The 25,665-nt window shown below is 37.2% G+C and overlaps 1 protein-coding gene across 17 annotated transcripts in view; it reads left to right on the forward strand.

Annotated features, from left to right (window-relative positions):
* SYNE1 (spectrin repeat containing nuclear envelope protein 1) overlaps positions 1 to 25,665 on the forward strand; it is a 527,413-nt gene that overhangs the window by 420,726 nt on the left and 81,022 nt on the right. For all 17 annotated transcript variants that reach the window (XM_008007617.3, XM_073022337.1, XM_073022331.1 and 14 more), the window contains 11 exons: positions 2,130 to 2,285; positions 3,285 to 3,455; positions 5,823 to 5,956; positions 6,337 to 6,541; positions 8,195 to 8,377; positions 8,970 to 9,116; positions 12,306 to 12,460; positions 13,622 to 13,769; positions 15,786 to 15,880; positions 19,131 to 19,365; positions 21,000 to 21,194. In XM_008007617.3, coding sequence (XP_008005808.3) covers positions 2,130 to 2,285; positions 3,285 to 3,455; positions 5,823 to 5,956; positions 6,337 to 6,541; positions 8,195 to 8,377; positions 8,970 to 9,116; positions 12,306 to 12,460; positions 13,622 to 13,769; positions 15,786 to 15,880; positions 19,131 to 19,365; positions 21,000 to 21,194 — 1,824 coding nt within the window. The remainder of the gene's footprint in view (positions 1 to 2,129; positions 2,286 to 3,284; positions 3,456 to 5,822; positions 5,957 to 6,336; positions 6,542 to 8,194; positions 8,378 to 8,969; positions 9,117 to 12,305; positions 12,461 to 13,621; positions 13,770 to 15,785; positions 15,881 to 19,130; positions 19,366 to 20,999; positions 21,195 to 25,665) is intronic.

A 25,665-nucleotide genomic window follows, 5' to 3' on the forward strand; every position in this document is an offset into this window, starting at 1 on the left:
ATGAATTAACCCAACTTAAGAATGTTTTATTGCCTTTAAAAATGATAGGTTTGGCCTTTCCCCTTTTTGATCAAAAACAGAGTCATCTTTTAATTATTAATGAAAGCAAGGGAAACACACCTTTATTTTTTACGTAATATATATTTCAGCCCTGTTTCCCTTGTGGGCTTTGCTCTTATACCAACATACATGTGCAGGGCATTTTAGAAATAGTTTCTAAGCAATGGAACATTCATTTAATATTCCTCACTGAGAAAAAGTTAACATCATAGAATTGAATTAGAAACTCAATTTCTATGGTTTCCATAGAAACTCAATTTCTAATGGTTGAATTTTAGAATCATATTAAAGACATATTGGAAGGATTGTTTCTGGTCTTTTAATCTCTTTACAGAAATAGAAAAGTTCTAAATAGTAAATTAATTATATTTTCTATACTACACGAAGGACCTGTAACCCCAGTAATCACTATATTTATTCTCTGGTAATTATCAAAGCTGTCAAAATAGTGACAAAATTATAGAGTGGAAATAAGAGAACAAAATGAAAAACAAAAATGATCACTTTAAGCTGCCAAATGCGTGAGTTTCTAACTAATTAACCAAAACAAAAATAGCTTCATGATAACTCAATAGAGAAAAATAAATAAATTCGCACTGAAGCATGGCACATTGCCAAATGGCTAAACATAATAATATCTTACATTTAGCTGCTTTTTGACAGCTTAAAATATATTTTGTATATATTTATCTAATTTTATCCCTTTGGAGTAAGCAGAAAATGTCTTATTATTTCTATTTTTAAAAATGAGGTAGAGAGAGATTAACAAGTTGAACCACAATAGAAACAGAAATAAAAGAAGCAAAAATTATTTTTAAAGAAACATGACATTTGAAATTAATGTAACAGAGACTGGACTCCTCATTAACACCTTAGCAGCAGCACTACCCAATTTCGATCTTATTACCCATGTATGGATCATGAGGGGGTATAAAAAATATTTTTTATACAATTGAGGTGTTATCCAAAGTTACAGTATTTGGGAATTTTCTCCATTCTAATCTCCAAGAACTACAAATCTATTTTTAGTTCTGAGGGTATACTTCTGAATATGGGACTGTAACCATGCCTTAATGCCTGACTTTTCATGCCACCCCAACTTGGGATTTATATTCCCTCCACAGTTCGAGGTTCAGCCGACTCCCTTCTGGTGTCAGGCTGGGAGTCCATGGGCTGCAAAGACTGAGTTCTAATCCCCACTCCAGCCCTCACCAGCTCTTTTACCCAAGACAGGTCAGATGACTTGATCTTCGATGTATTTATTTATAAAATGTTGGTAGCAGTCTCAGCCCGCTTCACTGAGCTTCTCAAATTTTCAGATGGCATTAAAATAGAAATTAGGGTTATGATACAGGTTCAGTATGAGCTCCAGATCTTTTCTTCATTTTGCTTTTCGTTCTTGAACATTTTGTACTGACAATTATGAATGCATATCCCAAAGAAAATGAGGATTTGATTCATCAAAGAAGCCTGAAATCTTTCAGAATCATGTAGAATTCAGGATATTTTAGAGAGAGAGGATCATACAGATTATCTTTTCCCATCTGAAATCAGTCTTCTGATTTCCCATCTGAAGAAACTGAGACCCAGTAGAAATTTCTCACCTACCCAAAGTGACACAGCTTTATAGTAGTAGAAATGTGACTAAATCTCAGATACTAGGACCCAGAATACCACATTCGATCACATTTCTTCCTATGGGGTAGGCAGCGTAACTTTTTGAATACCAACATATATGAATTTAATAATATAAATAACATTACAGTTTCTGACATGTATTTCTTTCCTCACAGGCTCTTGAGAAAATTACATAGTACCATCTCCTTATCTGGTAGATTATCAAATTTTACTTTTTTAAAGTTATGCTGATTTGCCATGTGTAAAAAGATGACTTTTCTTGCATTTGAGTGTAGGAAGAAGTACTTCTGTGGAGTGCCTCTTCTGAAAGAGATAAGCTTTTTGGATTAGTAAAAGGTTTTTAGGACATGAAACTGTAATGGCTCAATTTCAGTGCACCCCAGAGTTCCATAATAGAACAATTTAAAGTGACTATTTTTTAAATCTTCCAGGATCTGGAAGATTTGATTAAAGCAAAAGAAAAAGAAGTAGAGAAAATTGAGCAGAATGGACTTGCTTTGATTCAGAACAAGAAAGAAGACGTCTCTGGCATTGTCATGAGCACACTGCAAGAGCTCGGCCAAACCTGGACGAATTTAGATCACATGGTAATATTGCTTGCCGAAAGCCAGCTCCAGGACAGTGTTTGCCAGCTCTGTCCAAACTCGGGGTTTTGTTTTTCCTAAAGTAACGGAGGAAATAATTGAATCTATACATTATCTATTTGTACTTTGAAGTCCGCTTCGTTATCCTTTTTTTTTTTTTTTTAAAGTCTAGTTTCTGATGTTTTCTAGTATCAGCCTTTGTTTTAAACATTACTCTCTTAATGATCTCATCCACTCCCATGGCGATAGATCATTCTCAAATATCTGTCTCCAACCTAGGAAAGGATATACAAAATGGATATCTGTATGTAAGTGATACAGACCAAACTAAACACTTTTCTGATAGAGATAAATAAGTATAAGGAAGGAATATCTTAGATGTTTTGTCTTAAGATATTTATCTGAGAGTGTGTGTGTGTGTGCGCGCGCACACATGTGAGATAGATATAAGTATTGATGTACCTATAGATATATTTCACTTTCTGGGACCTGACTACCTGGATTGAAATTGAAATCTCTCACATTCTAACAGTGTAATCTTGGGTAATTTTCATTACCTCTTAGTGTCTCAGTGTCCTCATCTATAAAATGGGGATAATGATTATACCTATCTCATAAGATGTTGTGAGGATTAAATGAGTTAATGCATTTGAAACACTCATTTAATACAATTCTTAAACTGTTTTATTAAAAGTATCAACCTCTTATGACTTAAAAAATATATATATACACATATATGTGTGTGTGTATGTATATATATATGTTACCCTTTTAAGCATTTCCACTTAGAACTGAGTGTTTAAAAGTGTGAAAGGCATAAATTTCAAAGTTGATACATTTTACCTTTTAAATATTTTTCTTTTTAGTTTTGTTTGTTTATGATACCTGAAACCCTGATGAAGTTCTTAGATGTTAATATTTTCCCATCAATTGAATATATATTCCATCATTTCAGATATTATGAAATTATAAGCAATAAGCAATGTTTGTCTTTTTCAAAAGGTTGGACAATTAAAGATACTGTTGAAATCAGTGCTTGACCAATGGAGTAATCACAAAGTGGCCTTTGACAAGATAAACAGTTACCTCATGGAGGCCAGATACTCTCTTTCCCGATTCCGTCTGCTGACTGGCTCCTTAGAAGCTGTGCAAGTTCAGGTGGACAATCTTCAGGTAAGGAATTAATTTAACACATCCTTAACATTGTTTTTAATTTCAGAAAACTGAAAAATTAGCAAATGGAGACATCATCCTGAAAAATTGCCATATGTTGTTTATACTTAATTATTTTTTAAGATCTTTAAAATTAATTTTACCTGTGTTATTGTTACTTAAGCAAACTTGTCTGTGTGTGCCAAATTCTGGATTAGCTGGTATATAACTAAATGATTTCCCAGATCCTGTTGTAAAAAATATTCACATTGTCTTTTATACAATGATTTTATGGCCAACTCAACCTCCTTGATTCATTGTCGCTGCCTTTGGTTTTCCTTTTCTCTTCTTATCCTGCATCTCCAAACATATTCTAAGGAATGTTCAAAAGAAAACAAAGAGAAAAATGACAAAAGTGGTAAATGTTTAAACCATCCAGTTGCTTCCATTCAGTAAAATATCAGTGGCCTATCCAGCGTGTCCACAGAATCTTCCTTTCTAGCACTTACTGCTTCGTTTCCTGTGGGTCCTTTGTCATTGTGTCCGTCTGTAATGATATCCCTGATGTTTGTCTGCAACAGAGCACTCTCTCCTGTCTCAGGAGTGTGTGCAAACATGTGAGATAGATATGACTTTCTTAAGGAAATATATTTTTTAGGGTAGGGTGGGAGGGAGGGAGGACAAATTTGTCTATATAATTTCTTAACCCCTCAATTGTTGTTACTAAAGGTCACTAAAACTTCTTTTGAGGATAGTAAATTTAAAAGCACATCTTATAACATTGAGGAGGTTAGAAATGCTTTTTAATTTAACATGTTTAATACTTGCAAGAGCTGTCTTAAGACATGAAAGGATTAAGGGTCTTTTCCTTGACTGTTTTCATTTGAGGGTAATCAGATATTGGTGTTAAATAATACTCAATTTTTGTAGCCTACTTCACCTGTGGAGTTTTTTGAAGAACTGAGTCTGTCACCTCAGCACTATTTCCGGGGAAACAACTTTCTTTCAGTTCCCTTACTGGTCCTTGGTAGAAGACTATTTAGATAGGCTTGGTAGAAGATGCCAAATCTGTCTTTTGTTTTAAACAATCTTGACATATACAATGCATTATTATTAATTATAGTCTCCATTCTGTACAGTGGATCACTAAAGCTTATCCCTCCTGTCTAGCTGAAACTATGTTCCTTTTGATCAACGTCTTTCTTTTCCCCATCTAATCCCTTATCCCATGCCCTGGTAACTACCATTCTACTCTACTTCTATGAGTTCAACTTTGCTAGACAAAAATGGAACGTATTTGAGGTAATGATATGTTAATTAGTTTAATTTATTCATTCCACAGTATAAACATATATCAAAACATCATGTAGTACCCTAAAAATACATACAATTATTATTTGTCAATTGAAAATCATTTTTTTACATTAAAAATAATTCTTGGCAAGGAAGAACACCTAGAGATAAAACTTGCCAAAGCTGTGGCTTGTTAGTCTTCATCTTTGGGAGTTTGTGGTAGAAGCACTCTAGGTATGCAATAAAATAGAGACATGACTTTGGCTTTGAGTGCCAAAGAGATCCACACTTTGGCAGATAGCACGTTACATACACCCTTGCCATGGATTTATTAGAAACAAAGGCTTGGCATAGCAAAGAAAACGAGCACCTAAACAAAACATTTCTCAGCAAGGCAAATTTACTTCTGTAGAATTGTGCCACTCACACTTCTGGCCGCTGCAAGAGCACACTGAACAAAGGAGAGAAGGAGTTTTTATCCCTAATGCAGTCCCTATCCCTGCGTCCTTCCCCTGTTGGCTAGGTTTGAATCACACAATCTAAAATGACCCTGGTTGGCTAAGACTTAAACTTTTCCAGTTAGGGTAAATGTGTGATTTGCAAGGGAGGGAGTGGGTAGGAGTGGTCCCTGTGTTACAACACAAGGCATGTTTGGACATGTCTGGCCAAGTCAGGACACAACAAGAGTGGGAGGGCTGCTCGCAGGCCAGAAACAAGAAATTACAAGGAGGTGGGCCTCTGAACCAAGGACAAAACATTGCACAATTAAACCCTTTGAAGAGGAATTTACCATCTCTGGCAGCTTCCTACCAGACAATGGACAAGGGCACCCTATGAGCTTTTCCAGCAGAATCCAAATGCCAATAGAAGAAGCCTTCATTGCTAATAACCTCTTCTCATAGTCAAAATAACAAGATCCTAAAGAAGGGAATAAATGATTATCTAAAGAAAGCTGATAAAGCATTGATACTAAGTCATGCCTGGTTTATACATGTATATATGCATATTTATGAAAACATACACAAATTCCTTTTAAACTTGCTTATTAGAATTTAGATCCTGTTATGTCATCTGTGGGTCTTTTTCTTTGGGCAGAATCTCCAAGATGATCTAGAAAAACAGGAAAAGAGCTTACAGAAATTTGGCTCTATCACCAACCAATTATTAAAAGAGTGCCACCCGCCTGTGACAGAAACTCTTACCAATACACTGAAAGAAGTCAACATGAGGTATGGAGTATGTCAATTTTACACACTATTTCTATCACAGCCTTATTATAAATAATGATATAATTAAAACTTAATGACATTTTGAATTTGAGCTACATAGATTCTATCCTTTAAAATTCTCTTTCACAACATGAATTTAAGGATAAGTAAATGTAGTGAGGAGATTTAGAAAGAATTAGAAGTACTGTACACCCAAAGATTGCCATCATCCTCATTACCTACCCTGAAACTATGAATATGAAACATTAATTTTTATTATGTTAACTAGAAATGAGTATGTCTATATTCACATGAACCAGGATCATGAAAAATAAAATAGCAAATATCAACATTTGGTGAGAGGTGGTAATCTGCTCATGAGTGTTGATTATTCTTTCCAGATGGAATAACTTGCTGGAAGAGATTGCTGAGCAGCTACACTCCAGCAAGGCCCTACTTCAGCTTTGGCAAAGATACAAGGACTACTCGAAACAGTGTGCTTCGTCGGTTCAGCAGCAGGAGGATCGAACCAATGAGCTGTTGAAGGCAGCCACAAACAAGGACATCGCCGATGATGAGGTTGCTACATGGATTCAAGATTGCAACGTATGTTCAGGAGCTATCTTGTTTTCCCAGCATGCCCTTCTTAGACTGCCCAAGTTTAGCTTTTGGTCTCTGTAAGCTTTGGTATGTTTCTCTATATGAGACAGTTATCCAAAAATAATTGTCTTAGGATCAAAGAGCCTGCCTGATTTTCAGAACACAGGTGCATATGCATCAGACTAAGAGGTCTCCTCCCATTGTTTTATTTTTTAAAATGAGTCGTTTTCCATTTTTCCTAGTGGAATTTAGTCAATGTGAAAAATTGAGGCTCTGTGTTTTCTGGGATGGTCAATATAAGACATGACCATATGGGGAATAATGTTCTATCTTTAAAAAATCTTCTGTTCCAGATCTTGTCCATTTACATTCATTATCTTCTAGGTAAGCATCTACACAATAGTTTCATCTAAGATATTAATGGTAGAAAGAAGTCTTTCTCTCCTGATTTACTGTTATACTTCTTTTAATAGCTTTTTAATAATTATCTTTTTCATTATAGCTGCCAATAACCTACTTAAGGGTTTAAGGAACAGCCTTTCTCTTGTTTCAAGCATTACATGGCTCTTACTATTTGTCCTTATTTGTCTTTATTTTTAAGAGCTTGTTACAAGGATCTTTTAATAAACTTTTCCAAATCAGTTTATTAGAATTAGGCAGGCTATAAAGACTACATAAATAAAAGTTTAACCTAGTCTAATATCTTCAACCTGAATAATCACTTTAAAGCTAAAGATGGATATTTTAAAATAAAGATAGTACAGTACTTTTTCCATCCACATAATTTATATATACAAGAACTGTCCTTTTCAATACTCCTGAATTGAAATACAACTTGTCTGTTGTCTGTGTCAAGCTTAAAGAGCCCTTTGTTTTTCTTTCTCTCACAGAAGTCACTGCCTAGGCATAGCATGACTGGGTGGGATACCAGCAACAGGTAGAAGAAGCAGTCACTTATCATCTCTCAATGATAGGATAGAAAGCAGAAACAGGGAATTTCCATTGGCTCATATTTTTTAACCTGTAAGAGGGTCCCACAGAAAGTGGAGGCAAAGAGATGCCATGGAAAAGAATGGGAATACTGGCTACTCTTACCCCCTGCTCACCAAAATCATCACTGTGTTCTGCACCCTACCGAGATAGGAGGTTATTACACTTGCAATAACATGGCCACACATATAGAAGATACCACTGATAAATTCCTGGTGTGTATAATAATAATAGAAAAAGGAAAAATATAGCATTTTGTTTTCAATTTGATATGAATTACGTAGAGGCGGGAAAAATACTGCCAAAATATTTCCAGTTATTGGCTCTACTCTTGGATCATGTTTTTCTTGTCTTGTTTATGTATATTTTTCTGCATTTCTCCAAGGTCCTATAATGAACCTACATAGCTTTTACTAACAAAAGAGTAATTACATATATATATCCATAGGTTATATATATATATAATGTATGTTTAAAATATTAATATGTATACATAGCATTTTTAAAAATTGCAGTGCTTGATCATTTTTCCACAGGTGAAGGTTATTTAGCATAGTAATTTGATCAGTAGGAATTGTGTGTTTCTAGATGTATAGCCCTTTGCCAGTTGCTGTTTATGATAAGGAGTATAAACATGCTTCAGAGTGGGCATATTTTCACCTTTTATAGGATCTCCTCAAAGGACTGGGTACAGTTAAAGACTCCCTCTTTGTTCTCCATGAGCTGGGAGAGCAACTGAAGCAACAAGTGGATGCTTCAGCAGCATCAGCTATTCAATCGGATCAACTCTCTTTGAGTCAACACTTGTGTGCCCTAGAGCAGGCTCTCTGCAAACAGCAGACTTCGTTACAGGTACAGAGCTCCTGTTTAGTATCTTCTATAAATTGGGTGTTCTCTAATATCTAGGCACAAATACAGAAAAAGAATTCCTCATCATTGCAACAACACCTCCTTCAAGACTAAAGAAAAAAACGAGTAAACAAACTTGGAAGTTCTGGTGGGGACGATGAAGGTGGAAGTTTTGCGCTGTTCTCTGCAAAATAATTTAAGAATCGGTTTAAGATGCAAGTCCCTAAACCAATGCCTGCCACATGGTCTGTTCAATTAATAAACACTAAGCGGCTTTAATATGAATATTCATGTTTATTTAACTTAGACTTTTACAAGAATCAGAAGATTTTTCAGACCTGTTGTTTGATCAGGTATTTAAAGAGTAATTTTGATTGTTATTCACTTATGGTGCATAGAAATAATTCTAGTTTTTAGAAAAATTACATAAAGAAGATTTAAATTGTTATAGCTTTGTTTTTTTAATAGGAATAATGTCTTGAGAATGACAATTTGATACAAGAATATGAAAAATAATTTTAATATCCACTTGCCCTTTTTCTAGACTTTATTAAAATACCTTTTTTTTTTTTTTTTAACTAAAATGGAATACAAGGCTGGAGTTCTTGATTATGAAACCTTTGCCAAGAGTTTAGAAGCTCTCGAGGCCTGGATAGTGGAAGCTGAAGAAATACTACAAGGGCAGGACCCTAGCCATTCATCTGACCTCTCCACAATCCAGGAAAGGATGGAAGAACTTAAGGTAAGTGTGTTAATCTGAGTCCCAGATCTTTTACCATCTGTCTTCAAATTTTTTTTTTTTAATTTATTTTTTTGAGATGGCGTCTCACTCTATCGCCCAGGCTGGAGTGCAGTGGCGTGATCTCGGCTCACTGCAACCTCCACTTTCCGGGTGCAAGTGATTCTCCTGCCTCAGCCTCCTGAGTAGCTGGGATTACAGGGGCACGCCACCACACCTGGCTAATTTTTGTATTTTTGGTAGAGATGAGGTTTCGCTGGTCTTGAACTGGTCACCTGAGGTCAGGCCTCCCAAAATGCTGGAATTACAGGCATGAGCAACCACGCCCAGCCCTGTTTTCAAAATCTTAGGGGAAACTCAAAACTGATGTAGACCCACTCTTTCTTTCAAGTGAGCTCCCAGTGAGGCTCGCTATGGCAAACAGTGGACTGTGTGCTGGCAGTGGGCACAGGCTGATTTCCCAGCTCACTCCTGGAAACCACCTTGCTCCTCCCTCCCACTGCTGGGTCCTCTCCACATTCCTGTGCCCAGTCCCTCACCTCTCTATTAACTTTTGAACCTCTCCTCTCTGTTTCTAACATCGTCTACTCCTAGCTCAAGCTACTCCTATCTCTCTGAGACCCTACAGCCGCCTCCCACAGATCTGCATCCACCCACCCAACCTCCCCTCCTCCTGGCTGTCAGAATGATCTTTTTTTTTTCTTTTTAAGGATTTTACTTAATTAGCTTGATTTAATCATTCTACATTGTGTGAAAACATCATATCATACTCCATAAATATATATGATAATTTATCCATTAAAAATAATTTAATACTTTTTTTTTTTTTTTTTGACACAGAGCCTTGCTCTGTCGCCCAGGCTGGAGTGCAGTGGCACGATCTCTTCTCACTGCAAACTCCACCTCTCAGGTTCACACCATTCTCCTGCCTCAGCCTCCCCAGTAGCTGGGACTACAGGTGCCCGCCACCACGCCTGGCTAATTTTTTTGTATTTTTAGTAGAGATGAGGTTTCATCATGTTAGCCGGGATGATCTCGATCTCCTGACCTCGTGATCTGCCCACCTCGGCCTCCCAAAGTGTTGGGATTACAGGCATGAGCCACCACACCTGACCTAATTTAATAATTTTTAAAAAGAAAAAAGAAAAGATTTTACTTAATTGTGATTTTTTTTTTTTTTTTTGAGATGGAGTCTTGCTCTGTTGCCCAGGCTGGAGTGCAGTGGCGTGATCTCAGCTCACTGCAACCTCCGCCTCCCAGTTGCAAGCAATTCTCCTGCCTCAGCCTCCGAAGTAGCTGGGACTACAGGCACGTGCCACCATGCCCAGCTAATTTTTGTATTTTTAGTAGAGATGGGGGGTTCACTATGTTGGCCAATCTGGTCTCAAACTCCTGACCTTGTGATTCGCCAGCCTTGGCCTCCCAAAGTGTTGGGATTACAGGCATGAGCCACTGTGCCCTGCCATTTGTGAATGATTTTAAATATTCAATCAAGTAAGCAAAATAATACAACAGACATGAAAATTTTATTGTATTATTCCCTTGGTTAAAGCCCTCAAGGGTTCCCACTGCTCTTAGGGAAAAGACCATGTGGCTTCTCAAGGTGGCATCCTGGTTCCACCTTTCCTGAGGCTCTTACTCTGCTGTGCCATAGCCCATCTCCCCCTCCAGCCACTCCAGCACCACTGTGCTTCCCGACATCTGTGCATGTGATATTTCCTCTCTCCGGTTTTGTTTTCTTGTCCTCATCAGCTTACTCCTCACTAAAAAGAGTAAAGTCCTGATCATTTTGTTCAATGTCACTCTCTTAGGAAAATCTCCACTGTCTGTCCAGGGCCAGGCCCCCCAGTGACACGTTTTCATGGCACACTGTTGTTTTGCTTCCATGCCGTATCACCTCATTTAATTACACTCCTGTGAGTAGGGGACTACTGTTGCACTTTCGACTACTAGAATAGTGTCTTACTCCCTGTAAGTGCCATGAGGGGAAGGACTGTGTCATGGCTATTTTGTTCATTGCTAATGTCTACCCATGGAAATTATGCCATTTAATAGTTATATTTTGGTTTCAATACTTGAGATTTATTCTTTCTTCAGAAAGCATGAATCTTTTGCAGGACATACCAAGAGAAGACACACACATAGCCAAAGGTGGCCTGACATTTTTTCCTTCCTGTAACCAATTTCCTAGATGGAGATAAGAACACCCATGGGAAAACCAGAACCGACAACGTTGTCCTGTGTTTGAAGGGAGGGAAGAGAGCTAAAAGAATAGATTGCTCTTTTGGTTGAGTCTCACCAGCTGTGGGGTTGGGGGTCAGAGACCTAAAACTGGAGCTCTTATGGCAATGTGTGGTCACTTCATAGCTCAAGTGAAATTTTCTCTAGCAAGAACCCAAGGAGGTTTGTTTACCCTCTTTCATTTACCAGCTGAGTGGCCTGGAGCAATTTACTTAGTTTAGTTTCTGTGCCTCCCTTTCCTCCCTTGCAAAGAGGGAATAAGCAGCATGACTTATCTCAAGTGATAAAATGAGTTTAAGGATAAAATGAGTTACTACTTATAAAGCTCTTAGCAATGCTTGATTCATAGCAAATGCTCAATAAAAGTTAGCTAACACTGTCACAACTTTTATTAGTTGTGAATAATAAAGGAGGAAATTAGCATGAACAAATGAAACATAAATGGTAAAAAGTAAGGCCTTTTACTTATCAGCATAATTTTCATCCTTAAGCAGTTCTGTCAAGAATTACATATGAGTAAATAAATCAAGAAAATAATATGATACATGTAATATAATTACATATGAGTAAATAAATCAAGTAAATAGTATATGTAATATATGTAATAAAAATCAAGTAAATAATAGAATACATGTAAATAAAGTAAATAATATACTTGCATGTATAATCCATACAAGTAAATAATATATCAAGTAAATAATATAATACATGTAAGTAGTCAATAAAGGATAATGAGGAGCTTGAGTAGCAATAGCAGCAGCAGTTTAGACTGAATAGGAGATTCTTCTTTTTGCTATTTGTACCACTAGAGATTGTAAGTGGCCTAGAAATGCAGAGCCCACTAGACCGAAGACCAGCTACTTCCTGAAATCAGAAATTCACTGTGCACTTTGAAAAAGCTTTGCGTTTTTTGACCATGGTGCTAAACCTTCTTTTAAATCTTCCTTCTAGGGACAGATGTTAAAATTCAGCAGCATGGCTCCAGATTTAGACCGTCTAAATGAGCTTGGATATAGATTACCCTTGAATGATAAGGAAATCAAAAGGATGCAGAATCTGAACCGCCATTGGTCTCTGATCTCCTCTCAGACTACAGAAAGATTCAGGTAAAGTAAACAAGAGATGTCTTGGTTGCTCCAGTCGTCTTAGTCTGGTTTGTGCTGCTATGTCAAAATACCACAGAATGCGTAATTTATACAGAACAGAAATGTTTAACAGTCTCACAGTTCTGGAGACTGGGAAGTCCGCTGTCAACGTGCTAGCAGATTCAGTTGTCTGGTGTGGGCTGCTCTCTGCTTTCAAGAGGGCACCTTTTTGCTGCATCCTTAGGAGGGGAGGGTCACTGTGTCCTCACACAGTGAAAGGCAGAAGGGTAATGGTGCTGAACGCTGTGTGAATCCTCTTTTATCAGACCCTTAATCCCATTCACAGAGGAGTCCCCATGGCCTAATCACTGTGTAAAGGCTCTGCCTCAGAATATTACGAACATTCACCATTAGGTTTCATCACCTGAATTATGGAAGGGACACGTTCACACCATAGCACCAGTGTGTCAATAGACTATAAGCCCATGACTTGTGTATGTTTCTAAATTCTGATCTTTCCCATAACACTGACAAAATTTGAACTAAAAGTGGGAAATTCAAATTGTAAAGTCGTTTCTCATGTTTAATGTACTAAATAGCACTTTAATCAGAAAACTCTTTTAAGTAAGAATATATTAAAAGTATATACATAACTTTTATCATTTTTAAAAAGGTACATTTTAAACTTTACAACTGTCTTTCTTCTTCTTCTTCTTTTTTTTTTTTTTTTTTTTTTTTTGTGATGGAGTTTCACTCTTGTCACCCAGGCTAGAGTGCAGAGGCGCAACTTCGGCTCACTGCAACATCCGCCTCCCGGGTTTAAGCAATTCTCCTGTCTCAACATCCCAAGTAGCTGGAATTACAGGCATGCACCACTGCACCCGGCTAATTTTTGTATTTTTAGTAGAGATGGGGTTTCACCATGTTGACCAGGCTGGTCTTGAACTCCTGACCTCAAGTGATCTGCGCTCATCGGCCTCCCAAAGGGCTGGGATTACAGGCATGAGCCACCATAACCGGCCTCTTTCTTCATTTTTAAAAAAAATTTTACCACCTAACATGAAAGCTTTGTGGTAGTCCAATGAGAATTGAGCACAGAGATTATTTAATCTAGTTTTATATGCTAGAGATATAAGAATAAGCAGCAAAATAACCATTGTTCTTTGCCCTTTGTTCTTTCAGCAAGTTGCAGTCATTTTTGCTACAACATCAGACTTTCTTGGAAAAATGTGAAACGTGGATGGAGTTCCTAGTTCAGACAGAACAAAAGTTAGCAGTAGAGATTTCAGGAAATTATCAGCATCTTTTGGAACAACAGAGAGCACATGAGGTAAGTTGTATCAGTAGATTTGAGGGTAAGAAGAAATGTGTAGGCCCTTGGAAGATGCTATAAAATGCTATGTGGGAGAATTAAAATCATGCCCGTTGCCCTGAGTGTCCAAATGCATGCATCATTTTGCCTTCTTTCTTAAGCTTGAGGTTTTGATAACTTAACTATAAAAATGTAGTCCTATTCGCTGCTCTGTGACTGGGGATAAGCACATGTCAGCCTTCAGTTCCTTGTAAAGTATCATGCCAGAGTTGTGGTTAAAGGTTACTTACTCAAGACAGACAAAGTTGGTGGAAAGTGTATAGATCGTTAGAAAATTTTCAGATGGGTTAGAAACTACTTTAATATTGCCAAGGTCAATTGCTTCAGAGACTATGCTTTGATCAAAAGTCTTTAAAAATGTCGTGATCTTCAAAGAGCATATATGAATTTTATACCAGGAAACCAATCTATCAAGTGTCTCTCCAGGTGTACCTCTTGATTAAATTGCATTATAATTATTTCTTAAGAAACAAAGAGGGAGAAGAACTATATACAAAAAGTAAATTAATAAATTTGCCCACTGTTAGTCCTTATGTTGCTGTTTGCTGGTGTAACTAAGTTGGTCTGTGTGTTTATGAATTATATGCACATGGAGAGATAAGTCTTACCTAAGAGAAAAGAAAAACAATTCAGAATTTTTTAAATAGAGAATTTAAAGATATCTAAAGTATTTTTAAATCCAGTTTTATTGAGTTGACAGATGATGAAATAATAGAAAAAAACAGCAATAAGATTGCATCTCACTCCCACAAGGATGACTGTAATGAAAAAATAGCAAATGTTGGTGAGGGTGTAAAGAAACTGGAACCCTAATACATTGCTGATGGGAATGTAAAATGGTGAAACTGCTTTGGAAAACAGTTAACATAGAGTTACCATATAGAGTTACGTAGAGTTAAATAGCGTAATCACATAACCCAGCAATTCCCAGTATATCCTAGGTATATACTCAAGATAAATGAAAATATGTGTCCACACAAAAACTTGTATAAGTACATTGTTTATAGGAGCATTAGTCGTAATAGCCAAAAGGTGGAAACAACCCAAATGTCCATCAACTGATAAATGGATAAATAAAATGTGATATGTCTATGTAATAGAATACTATTCACAATGAAAAGGAATAAAGTACTGATATATGTTGCAACATGTATGAACCTTGGAAACATTATGCCAAGGGAAAGAAACCAGTCACAAAAGGCTACATATTGCAAGATACCATTTGTATGAAATGTCCAGAATAAGTAATCCATAGACACATAAAATAGATTAGTGGTTGCTGAAGGCTGGAGGGTTGGGAGGAAATGGGGAATGATTGCTAATAAGGATGGACTTTCTTTTTGGGGCGATGAAAATTCTAAAATTGATTGTGGTCATGATTGTAAAGTCTGTAAATATAACAAACACCACTAAATTGAACATTTTAAATGAGTGAACTGTATGGTATGTAATTGTTGCTCGATAAAGCTGTTTAAAAAACAGTAGAAATAATTAGAAGGACCTGCTGTTTTTTTAAATAGTGAAATAAATTTATTAACCTGACTGAAACTTAAAAACAGTGAGTTTTAAAAGACAGAAAAAGACCAGGCTATTTTTTTTTCTTTGACTTCTTTAAAGGCCCTAAGCTATTCTCTATGTTTTGAATATGGACCATATTTTATACACAAAATAAACCAGAAAACAAATTGTGTGTTAACTTACTTTAGTAGGTGTTTTTGAAAGAAAGAAGAGAAATATAGTTCTACTTTTAGTCACCTAGTTTTAGTAAACCAAACACTAAACTTTATCTTTGAGTGTATCTTAATTGATAATTTAAAAATAAATGATTCCTAAACTGCAGGATTTCACACATTTTCTGATTCAGCTGGTGATAGCTTTCATAGTCTTGCTAACACTAGAATATTTGGAAAGTTATCAGAGAACTGGTCACTAAAATTAGGAACTCTAAAGTATGTTCTTTTTTTTAAATTATAGTTGTTTCAAGCCGAGATGTTCAGTCGTCAGCAGATTTTGCACTCAATCATTATTGATGGGCAACGTCTTCTAGAACAAGGTCAAGTTGATGACAGGTAAGATCTTTGATAAATTATTATAAAGAGAGGTTCCAGTAAATTAATCATTTTCTTTTTAATGAGCAGATTATAGGGCATATATCCAATCTTCCTGAGGCAATTGAACTGTGGTGGAGCCTCAGTAATTGGAGGAGAAGCTTGTCTCAATCTCTGAAATGACTGAGTATTGAATCTTTTTAGAGAACTGCTATTATATTATATGAAGGGCATAGAGTAATTGGAAATCACCTAGCCAACCTTCACTAGTCATCTGTAGGAAATGGAATTAATGAATAGATCAGCATGAGCCATATCAATGACCTGTCAGTGGTTTGTAAACAGATGCTTCTAATATTCTCACATAATTACAGAATTTTTTTTTTTTTAAAGGAGCAGAGAGATCACTAGCCCATCTTTCTTACTTATAGATGAAAAACCTGAAATCCATAAATGTGAACAGATTTGACCAAGGTCACAGAACTAAGTAGCAGCAGAATCAGGCCTGGAGCTCATGTCTGGTTTTCAGTCAGTACTGAATCATACCAGCCAGCTTTCTCATGCCATGAGAATTCTTCTGTGTTTGAAAATGGTTTGCTACCTTAAGTCAGATTACATGCCGCCTGAAATCTTTCTTCCTCTTCATTTGCAATAGCAAATTATCTCTTTATTAAAATTGGAGAGGTAAAAATTTATCTTCTCCCCGGATTTATGGCAAGTGAAATGACAATTTCATACTATATTTATATTTCCTGGAAACAATATTTACTTTATCTAATCTGTTTTTCATGGTGATATTTGAATATTAACCTCATGTATTCTATTACATATGTATACCTTTCTCATATTTAGGAACCAGTAGTTGTGACTATAATTAACTTGATATTTTCTCAAAAAATAAAAAATAAATTACGTTTATTGAGAGTTTTGTCTTTAATGTTGTAGAAGCAATTTCAGTTTTAAGTGGATATTTCTTTGGAATTGCATAAAAGATCTTCATGGTTAAGCTTGGAACAACAAAATGTGATATCATATTTATTCTATTTTAAGTAAGCCAAACTTAAATATGAGCTTTCCTGAGAATTTAAGGCCTTGAAAATAAAACAAATACAAATACAATTAACTTTTATCTTTTGCTTTATCATTTCTTAGCCAACTCTCTAACAATATTATAAATGTTTGAGTCATTAAGTAAAATAAAAATTAAATACTCACATGCAAGCCAGCATCTATTAAATTTTAAATACTAACATTTAGGGAAAATACACCAAAGAGATGAAAATGGGAGGTTAGACTTGAGGATAAAGAATTTTGCAATAAGAAGGCCCCAGATTGCAAGTGTATTGTGGTCTGAAAGTTAATTTGTGAGTTATGTTTTTTAGAGCTTCAAGTTCAGCACAGGGAACAATGTCATGTTTTAAGTAATTCCTCATGCTGGCAGGTAGTTTGGGACAGCTTGGTTGTATCAGGAGAGGGTGGGGAATCCTAGGAGGCCTTGGATGGTTACCTGATAGGGAAAGCAGGATTATATGGTATTCTCAAGTCCTGGAGTTGTACATTTTCTGCAATGACAGATGCTTGTAACTTTTAGGGAAGTATCATGAACCTAATTCATCACAATTGAAAGCTACTGCATTGATTATATACATCAGAATTTCCTTTCAAAAACAGAAGTCATCATCAAAATCTAAGTAACTATCATATGAATTTTTATTTTTATTTTATTTTATTTTTTTTTTGAGACAGTGTCTTACTCTTTTGCTCAGGCTAGAGTGAAGTGGCACTATCTCAGCTCACTGCAACCTCCACCTTCTGGGTTCAAGTGATTCTCCTACCTCAGCCTCCCGGGTAGCTGGGATTACAGACATGTACCACCACACCCGGCTAATTTTTGTATTTTTAATAGAGACGGGATTTCACCATGTTGGCCAGGCTGGTCTCAAACTCCTGACCTCAAGTGATCCACCCACCTTGGCCTCCCAAGGTGCTAGGATTAAAGGCATGAGCCACCGGGCCCGGCCCTTTATGGATCTATTTTTAAAATGAGAGGGCATACGAAATTTTTTGCAGGGGCTTTATTTAGTACATTTTATTTTTAATGCTTGTTTTGTTGATGTTGACTGTATATTATTCATCTTTTGTTTAAGTTGAGTCATTAAGTAAGTTTCTAGGATTAACAGCATATTTGGTTACAAAAATCAAAGTTTATAGTGGTTCTGGATAATAGGAAGTTTCGAGAAGATACAAGTTCAGAATAGTAAGTCCAATTCAAAGTTGCTTCTACCCTCAAGAGAAGAGGATAACGCAAAACTATTATAGTAGAGAAGTGCAAGTATTCAGTATTTAGTATTAAAGTACAATATTACTTGCACTTTATGTGTGAATAACACATAACTACATAGAAGCTCATTCTGTTTGATATAGGACAAACCCTTACTAGCCAGTGCTAGAGCCATAAGTTAAATATTAAATAAAACTTAATAAAGAACTACCTATTTTTTTTAAAGCTAGAAAACAGAGAGGTAAGAACACGTTAGAAGATCTGATATTCTTTAGCCTGAACTTGAGAAATCTTAAGGAAAATTTATTATTTCTAAATATATTAATGACATTTATATAGACTATGATAACAGGTTTTCATCTTTCTAAGAATAGAGTGAAGTCAGCCTATAATGTAGAAAAGATAATTCAGATGAATATGTGGAATGATTTGCTAAAAGTTGGGGCTATTTATTATGAGGGAATACTGAGAGAGTTTATGGAGTACAGTTTTTAAAAAATCTTTTTAAATCACATAGTTTGATTCCAGTGGCTTATGATTCGAACTGAAGACAGAGATTTTATATAAGCCTTGTTCCACATGTTTTCCTGCAGTGTGGCCCACAAGGCGACATCACCATCACGGGCTGCACATGTTGCTATGGAGCTGCATAGGATTTGCAGTATTTCCATTGCACCTGCAGCTGTCCACTCCTCCCCTTTCATGCTTTCAGGGAGAGAGAGTGAAGGACAATGACCTTACTGTATATTTGCCTTCAACCTATGCTGAGACATGAAAACACTCACCATTTGCAAACACGGGTAGTTTAATTTAAAAAATTAATTACAATAGACCCAATAACCCAATAATAGATCATGGCATGATATTTGAAAACCACCACCCTAGATCACTTCTCAAGGCTTAGGGTTGTTGACAATGCATACATTGACTGATTGCATAACTGCATCCAAGATAACAGTGTTTTTTACCATGTAATTATTTCTTCACTAGGGATGAATTCAACCTGAAATTGACACTCCTCAGTAATCAGTGGCAGGGAGTGATTCGCAGGGCCCAGCAGAGGCGGGGGATCATTGACAGCCAGATTCGCCAGTGGCAACGCTATAGGGAGATGGCAGAAAAGCTTCGTAAATGGTTGGTTGAAGTGTCCTACCTCCCCATGAGTGGTCTCGGAAGTGTTCCTATACCACTGCAACAAGCAAGGACCCTCTTTGATGAAGTGCAGGTAAGATGCAAAACACAGTGTTCTCACACCTCTTAGGCATTTCCACCGTACACTTTACCTTCGCCTCGGTTTTTCAAAAGGACTCTAGAGTGACATTGCAACTGGGACAAACATTGTTCTCAAATGTCAACAGAAATATACAAAATGATTGCAATACAAAGCCCATATCTAATGGTGAAATGATAGTAAGCCCCAGCCTCTCACAAAAGCTTCTCACACTTCACACATTATGGCCTGCCACAGCTCACTAAATCCCAGCAGGGATGAAAAGGTAATAGCAAGGAAAGAAAAACTTCATGTTGCTTGCATACGTTTTATTCTTAAGCAATTTAAACACGTAACTTAAGTACTCCAAAGAAGACAGGAAGCCCTGTCCTGTTTGAATTATTTGTTCATTTCCAGGTTGCCCCTTACCTTCGGGCTTCTGGCTTCTTAGACAGATACCTCCTATCATTCTAGCGAGTTCTTCCCAGTGTATCCAATGTACCCAGTCAGTGTACCCAGTGACTCTTCCTTTAAAGTCACTGTTCTTTGGTTCCTTTCTCCTCCAGATTTCTCTGGGAGCCCTCATTCGCAGACATGACTTCAACTGCCCCTACCAGCAGAGAAGGGGCACATCGGTATCTTCTGGTCATATTTACCTGCTGTACTTTCGACTCGTGTTTCCAACCACCTTTTGGGTTTATGTCTATGTGCATCACAGATGCCTTGTACCCTGTGGGTCCCAGCAGAACCTGGGATCTCTGGACCAACTACTCTCCCTTTCCCATCACACTTCCAGGAAGTGTCATCAGTCTAGGAATCCTAGAATAATTTGAGAGCTATACTTCTCCTTGTCTATCACTCCCTTATCTAATCTCCCCAACTCTATATCCCTGCTGCCACTGCCTTGGTTAGGTACTCGTGATTTGTTGCCCAGATAGATAGTAACTTCCTAATCTTAGTATATCCAACACATACCCTTCTTCCATTCTACTTTTACTTGATTCCTGAATGCTTTTATTAAAACTTTAATCCAAACATCAGTTCTTCTGTGAACCCCAGTCACTTTTAGTATAAAAACCAAATTTCTGCAAGATGTGGTCTGGCCTCATCTCCTACCACTCTCTCACGTGCGGTCCACACTCCAGCCACTGAAAACCATACTTAGTTTCCTGAATCTATCATATTTTTCTCATATAGTGAATGTGCGCGTCCTCATTTCTCTGTCAGAAGGTGTCCTCTCCTCCACTCCTGATCACACTCATCTCACCGCACCAGGTCCTTCTTAATCTGGTGAAGTTCATGTCTCGCAAGACTCATTCAGCCTTTACTGCTTTGAGGAAGCCTCTCTGCCTCTTGATGCGCCCCCTGCTGGGTCAGATGTCCTTCTGTATTCCCAGGCATCAGTCTTAGAGAGTGATTCTTATTGCATCAATTGTACTTACCTTGGAGACAGAAACTAAGCCTGTCTCTATTGTATTCTCACTCATTTATTCACTGGTGCATGCGTGTGCAAAGCACTACCACAAAAAATGCTTGCTGGATGAAAGAGGGCATGCTATGCTCAGTTAGGGCCATTTAAAAAGCCTTGTAGGAAGGAAATGATGAAAGAAAGAAAGAATGAGAAAATGAAAAGCTATGGTTCCTTTCAGTTCAAAGAAAAGGTGTTCCTGCGGCAACAAGGCAGCTACATCCTGACTGTGGAGGCTGGCAAGCAACTCCTTCTCTCTGCGGATAGTGGCGCTGAGGCCGCCTTGCAGGCCGAACTCACTGAAATCCAAGAGAAATGGAAATCAGCCAGCGTGCGGCTGGAAGAACAGAAGAAAAAACTAGCCTTCTTGTTGAAAGTAAGTTCGGTTAGAAAAAATCGAACCAAAAAACTCTTTTAGTCGTTACACTACTTCCTCCCATTGTTATTCTGCAAATCAAATAATGCAAAGATCATGAAATAATTCCCTGCAGCACTTTGATCCTCAGTGTTTTATTTAAGACTTTGTCTTATCTTGAACAAACTGGAAAAGTTTCCCAATTTTCAGCATTTAATTTTTCAGGACAACCTCCCAACAAAGTAAAGTCTAATAAGACTGTCTAAGCCATGAATTCTGATTAATGGCCAGTGTGAAATCTTAGCCATGTGATGGCTTTATAAATCCATACAGAAATTCAAAGAGTAGGTTCCACTCCCTAATCTGAGACTCTAAAGTGGTTTTCAAGATTGGTATCTCTTCTTTTATGGAAGGGAAAAACCAATCCAGAAAGATACTCTTGATTTATCTTAGCTGATCCAAGCAAGTTGCCATGAGATAAAATCTCCAGGAGGTGTATTAAGCCCTTAGTTGGATGCAGATCACATACTGATCACACAGTAAGTTTTGGAAAATGTAGAGTTATCCGGACCTCCCACAATATACTTTTCTCTCTCACTCTCCAATTGCATGTATAATTCATAATTAAATGAGCAGTTTCAAAAGGACAGGGCCTCTAAAATAAGATAATCTCAAATTAAAATCATGGTAAACCAAGTGACCTGGTTAACTTATCTTATCTAAGCCTCAGTTTCCTCATCTGTAGAGTGGGTATATAATTTCACCATCTCCATGTGGCCATAGTGAGAACTTAATGAAATAATGATAGTGAATCAGGTGGTACCTTACCTGGCTCATACTGAGCACTAAATGAATGATAGTGATATCATAGTTGATGTTATTATGATCTTCAAAAGTAAAGACACCTAAATGTTATGGTCCTGTATATGTTGATAATTACCAACACTTGAATGAGGGTATCTATTAAATTGGGCCTGTCACATGTTTGTATCGAAGGTAATGACTAAGATTTTGGTTTTTGTTTTTTTTTTAATACCTAAAGTGTGCACACCCACTGGATTTATATTGAATTTTATTTAATAAAATATTGCCTTCTGTGTAGGAAGCAATCCATCAGAAATGCCACTGAACATCTATAAAGAGCTATTATTTGCACACAGCATAATTTCTTCAGTAATATAATATGCCAAGTTCATTTTCTTCCTTTTGCTTTTAGGAAAGGATTTAAAACGTTGTAACTCATCCTGTAGAGAACATGTTAATCATTTTTTTTTAAATCTGTGATGTGATTTTTGGAGATGTTTCCAAGACTTAATAAGGCATGATGTCTGAGTCACTACATTTGCTTTTCTTGTGTGTCTGTTTGTTGGTGTAGAAAACATCCACTTTAAGAGATATTTGCAGGCTCATGACATTACGTTATTTCCTTATAATTCATGTCATAAAAGGACTTAGTTATAGATTTAGAATCTAAGTCATCCTTGAAAAGAGGAATCCCTCTTCTCTTCTTGTTAAAGTTTATTTTATTTTGACTCTTAACACTACATCTTGTTTGCCTAAGAAGGAATTTATGAATCTACATTTTATTGTTTCTATACCCTCATTTTAGTGTATTTCTTTTTACCACAGCTATAATATTTAACTTTTAATACTGTTAGTAAGTATGCCAAAAATAGGCATTATAATTCCATGTTCTGTATGTTCGCCTTCTTCACTATCATCTCTTAATTTTGTTCTGAAAAGTAAGAAGCTGATCTTTCTTTCTTTCTTGTTTTTTTAATTTTTGTTTTTGTTTTTGGTTTTTGGTTTTTGGTTTTGACACAGAGTCTCACTCTGTCACCCAGGCTGGAGTGCTGTGGTGCAATCTTGGCTAACTGCTATCTCCACCTCCTGGGTTCAAGTGATTCTTATGCATCAGCCTCTCAAGGAGGTGGGATTACAGGTGCGTGCCACCACGCCTGGATAATTTTTGTATTTTTAGTAGAGATGGGTTTTCACCATGTTGACCAGGCTGGTCTCAAACTCCTGGCCTCAAGTTATCTGCCCTCCTTGGCCTCCCAGAGTACTAGGATTATAGGTGTGGGTCATGGCACCTGTGATGATCTTATCTCTTTTAGATCAATAAACCTTTGTCAACTGCATGTTGATTGAATTCAGGGTGTTTGATAGTTTTATTGAGAATGTTGTTTAATTTAAGCAGAAAGAGAATCTTTTTGTCTACCCTCACTATGGTTAGCATGATGAGCTAATTGTAGCCTGGGAACACAAAGAGAGAGAGAGAGAGAGAGAGAGATTTTTTTTTTTTTTTTTTTTTTTGAGACAGAGTCTCACTCTGTCGCCCATGCTAGAGTGAAGTGGCGCAATCTCAGCTCACTGAAAGCTCTGCCTCACGGGTTCACGCCATTCTCCTGCCTTAGCCTCCCGAGTAGCTGGGACTACAGGCGCCCACCACCACGTCCGGCTAATTTTTTGTGTTTTTAGTAGAGACGGGGTTTCTGCATGTTAGCCAGGATGGTCTCGATCTCCTGACCTCGTGATCTACCCACCTCGGCCTCCCAAAGTACTGGGATTACAGGCATGAGCCACGGCGCCCGGCCAAGATATTTTAAAACAAAGGAGAATTTCAACAACTCTGTCCCTGGTAGACAATTTTTTTTGTTTGTTTTTTAAGGACTTTTTTTTTCTGGTAATTGGGAAGAGGGAATGTGGTTATGTACTCTAAGAAGTTCCATGAAGGAATTTTAAAGAGAAACGAGACTTGTGCCAAATTCTCAGTTCAGTTTTTTGAATAAAGATATTTTGAGTAAGGAGGCACTTTAGTCAACACTGCTTCCAGAAGATAGTTGTGGTAATAACACCTCCCGGTTGTTACGCTCAGACTAAGGTGTCAGGAGAGAAGTAGAAAGAATCCAGATAAGAAAAGACTGCTGATAATGAAAGAGATATTGTGAAGGAAGATGGAACATGATTTGACACCATACTGACAACTAAAAATGATTCTAGCCATGATTCTAGTTGTCTTGCTTTGGAATTCTGTAATTCATGGTGTAGGGAGTGGCCACTGGGGAGATGAGTAGGGAGCGGAAAGGCCTGGATTGGAGAATTTGACAAACGGGCAGTGTTGAACAACATGAAGGAGACTTGTTTAGTTAAGTTTAATTTTCACTGGCACTAAGAAACCAGATATGAGTTAATATGTAGATAAGGTGCTATAAAAAAAATCAAGCTCCACTTTGGTTCCTGTCATTTTAAAAAATTTCACTTTTTTATTACAAAAAAATTACATGTGTCTGATTTTTAAAAATTAGGTAATAATTGAAGTATGCAGAGTAAAAAATGAAATTTCCCTTATCGTACCATCCAAATTCTCCTATATTCTCGAGAGGTAACCATTGTTACCAGTTTGCTATGTAACCTTTCAAAACATAACCACACAATAGATGTTTTATTTTGTCAGTATATGGAGATCTACCTCATTCTATACTGCCAATCTCTACCATCTGTCCTGGCCTATTCGTCTCCAAAGCACTTACCGCTACTTTGTATATTAGATATAGATTTCTTAAATTGTGCATTATCTCTCTTCTTCTACGTCTTAATATGGGTTTTTATGTATTACACATTTAATCCTTTGCTATGTATGTTTCAGCATGAACAAGATAAAGCCAGTCAAAAATGCCTTGCTTTTGTAGTGTGTGTTTCTCTTTCTGTAAGACATTCCATATCCTCTTTTTTTTTTTTAATCCCTTATAGTACATTTGGGAAAGGGTAGATATTGGGTGCAGTTATGGATGGAGTTAAGAAAGGGACAAGGTGCTGAGATTATAGTCCTACCTCTGCAGAGATGGATTTGGATTCAGATAACATTTTTGGGTACCCATAATATTCTGATCATTGTGCTTGATGCCTTGACACTCGTTGCTTCCTTTGGGCTCCAATAAATATGGAGAGTTTGTATTTTTTCCATTTTCATAGAGAAAACATAGAGCATTATCTGCTTAAAGCCACCCAGATAATCAGTAACAGAGTCAGTTTTCAACTCAGCTCTTCAGATGACAAGAGCATGTTGCCTCCCCTGGCAATGAGTGTGGGCCTACCTTCATATTGTTCATCAGGCAACTCCCTTTTTCTTTTTTTTTTTTTTTGAGAAGGAGTCTCGCTCTGTCACCCAGGCTGGAGTTCAGTGGCGTGATATTGGCTCACTGCAACCTCTGCCTCCCGGGTTCAAGCAATTCTCCTACCTCAGCCTTCCGAGTAGCTGGGATTATAGGAGCCTGCCACCATGCCCAGCTAATTTTTGTGTTTTTAGTAGAGATGGGGTTTCACCATGTTGGCCAGGCTGGTTACAAACTCCTGACCTCAAGTGATCCACCCGCCTTGGCCTCCCAAAGTGCTGGGATTACAGGCGGGAGCCACCACACTCAGCCATCTGTGTAACTTTCATTCTTTCTCTGGGAATGAAGAAGAGTGTATGTTTTCTTTTTCCCTCAGC

This window comes from Chlorocebus sabaeus, chromosome 13 (assembly GCF_047675955.1).
Source record: "Chlorocebus sabaeus isolate Y175 chromosome 13, mChlSab1.0.hap1, whole genome shotgun sequence".
NCBI classification, from domain to species: Eukaryota; Metazoa; Chordata; class Mammalia; order Primates; family Cercopithecidae; genus Chlorocebus; species Chlorocebus sabaeus.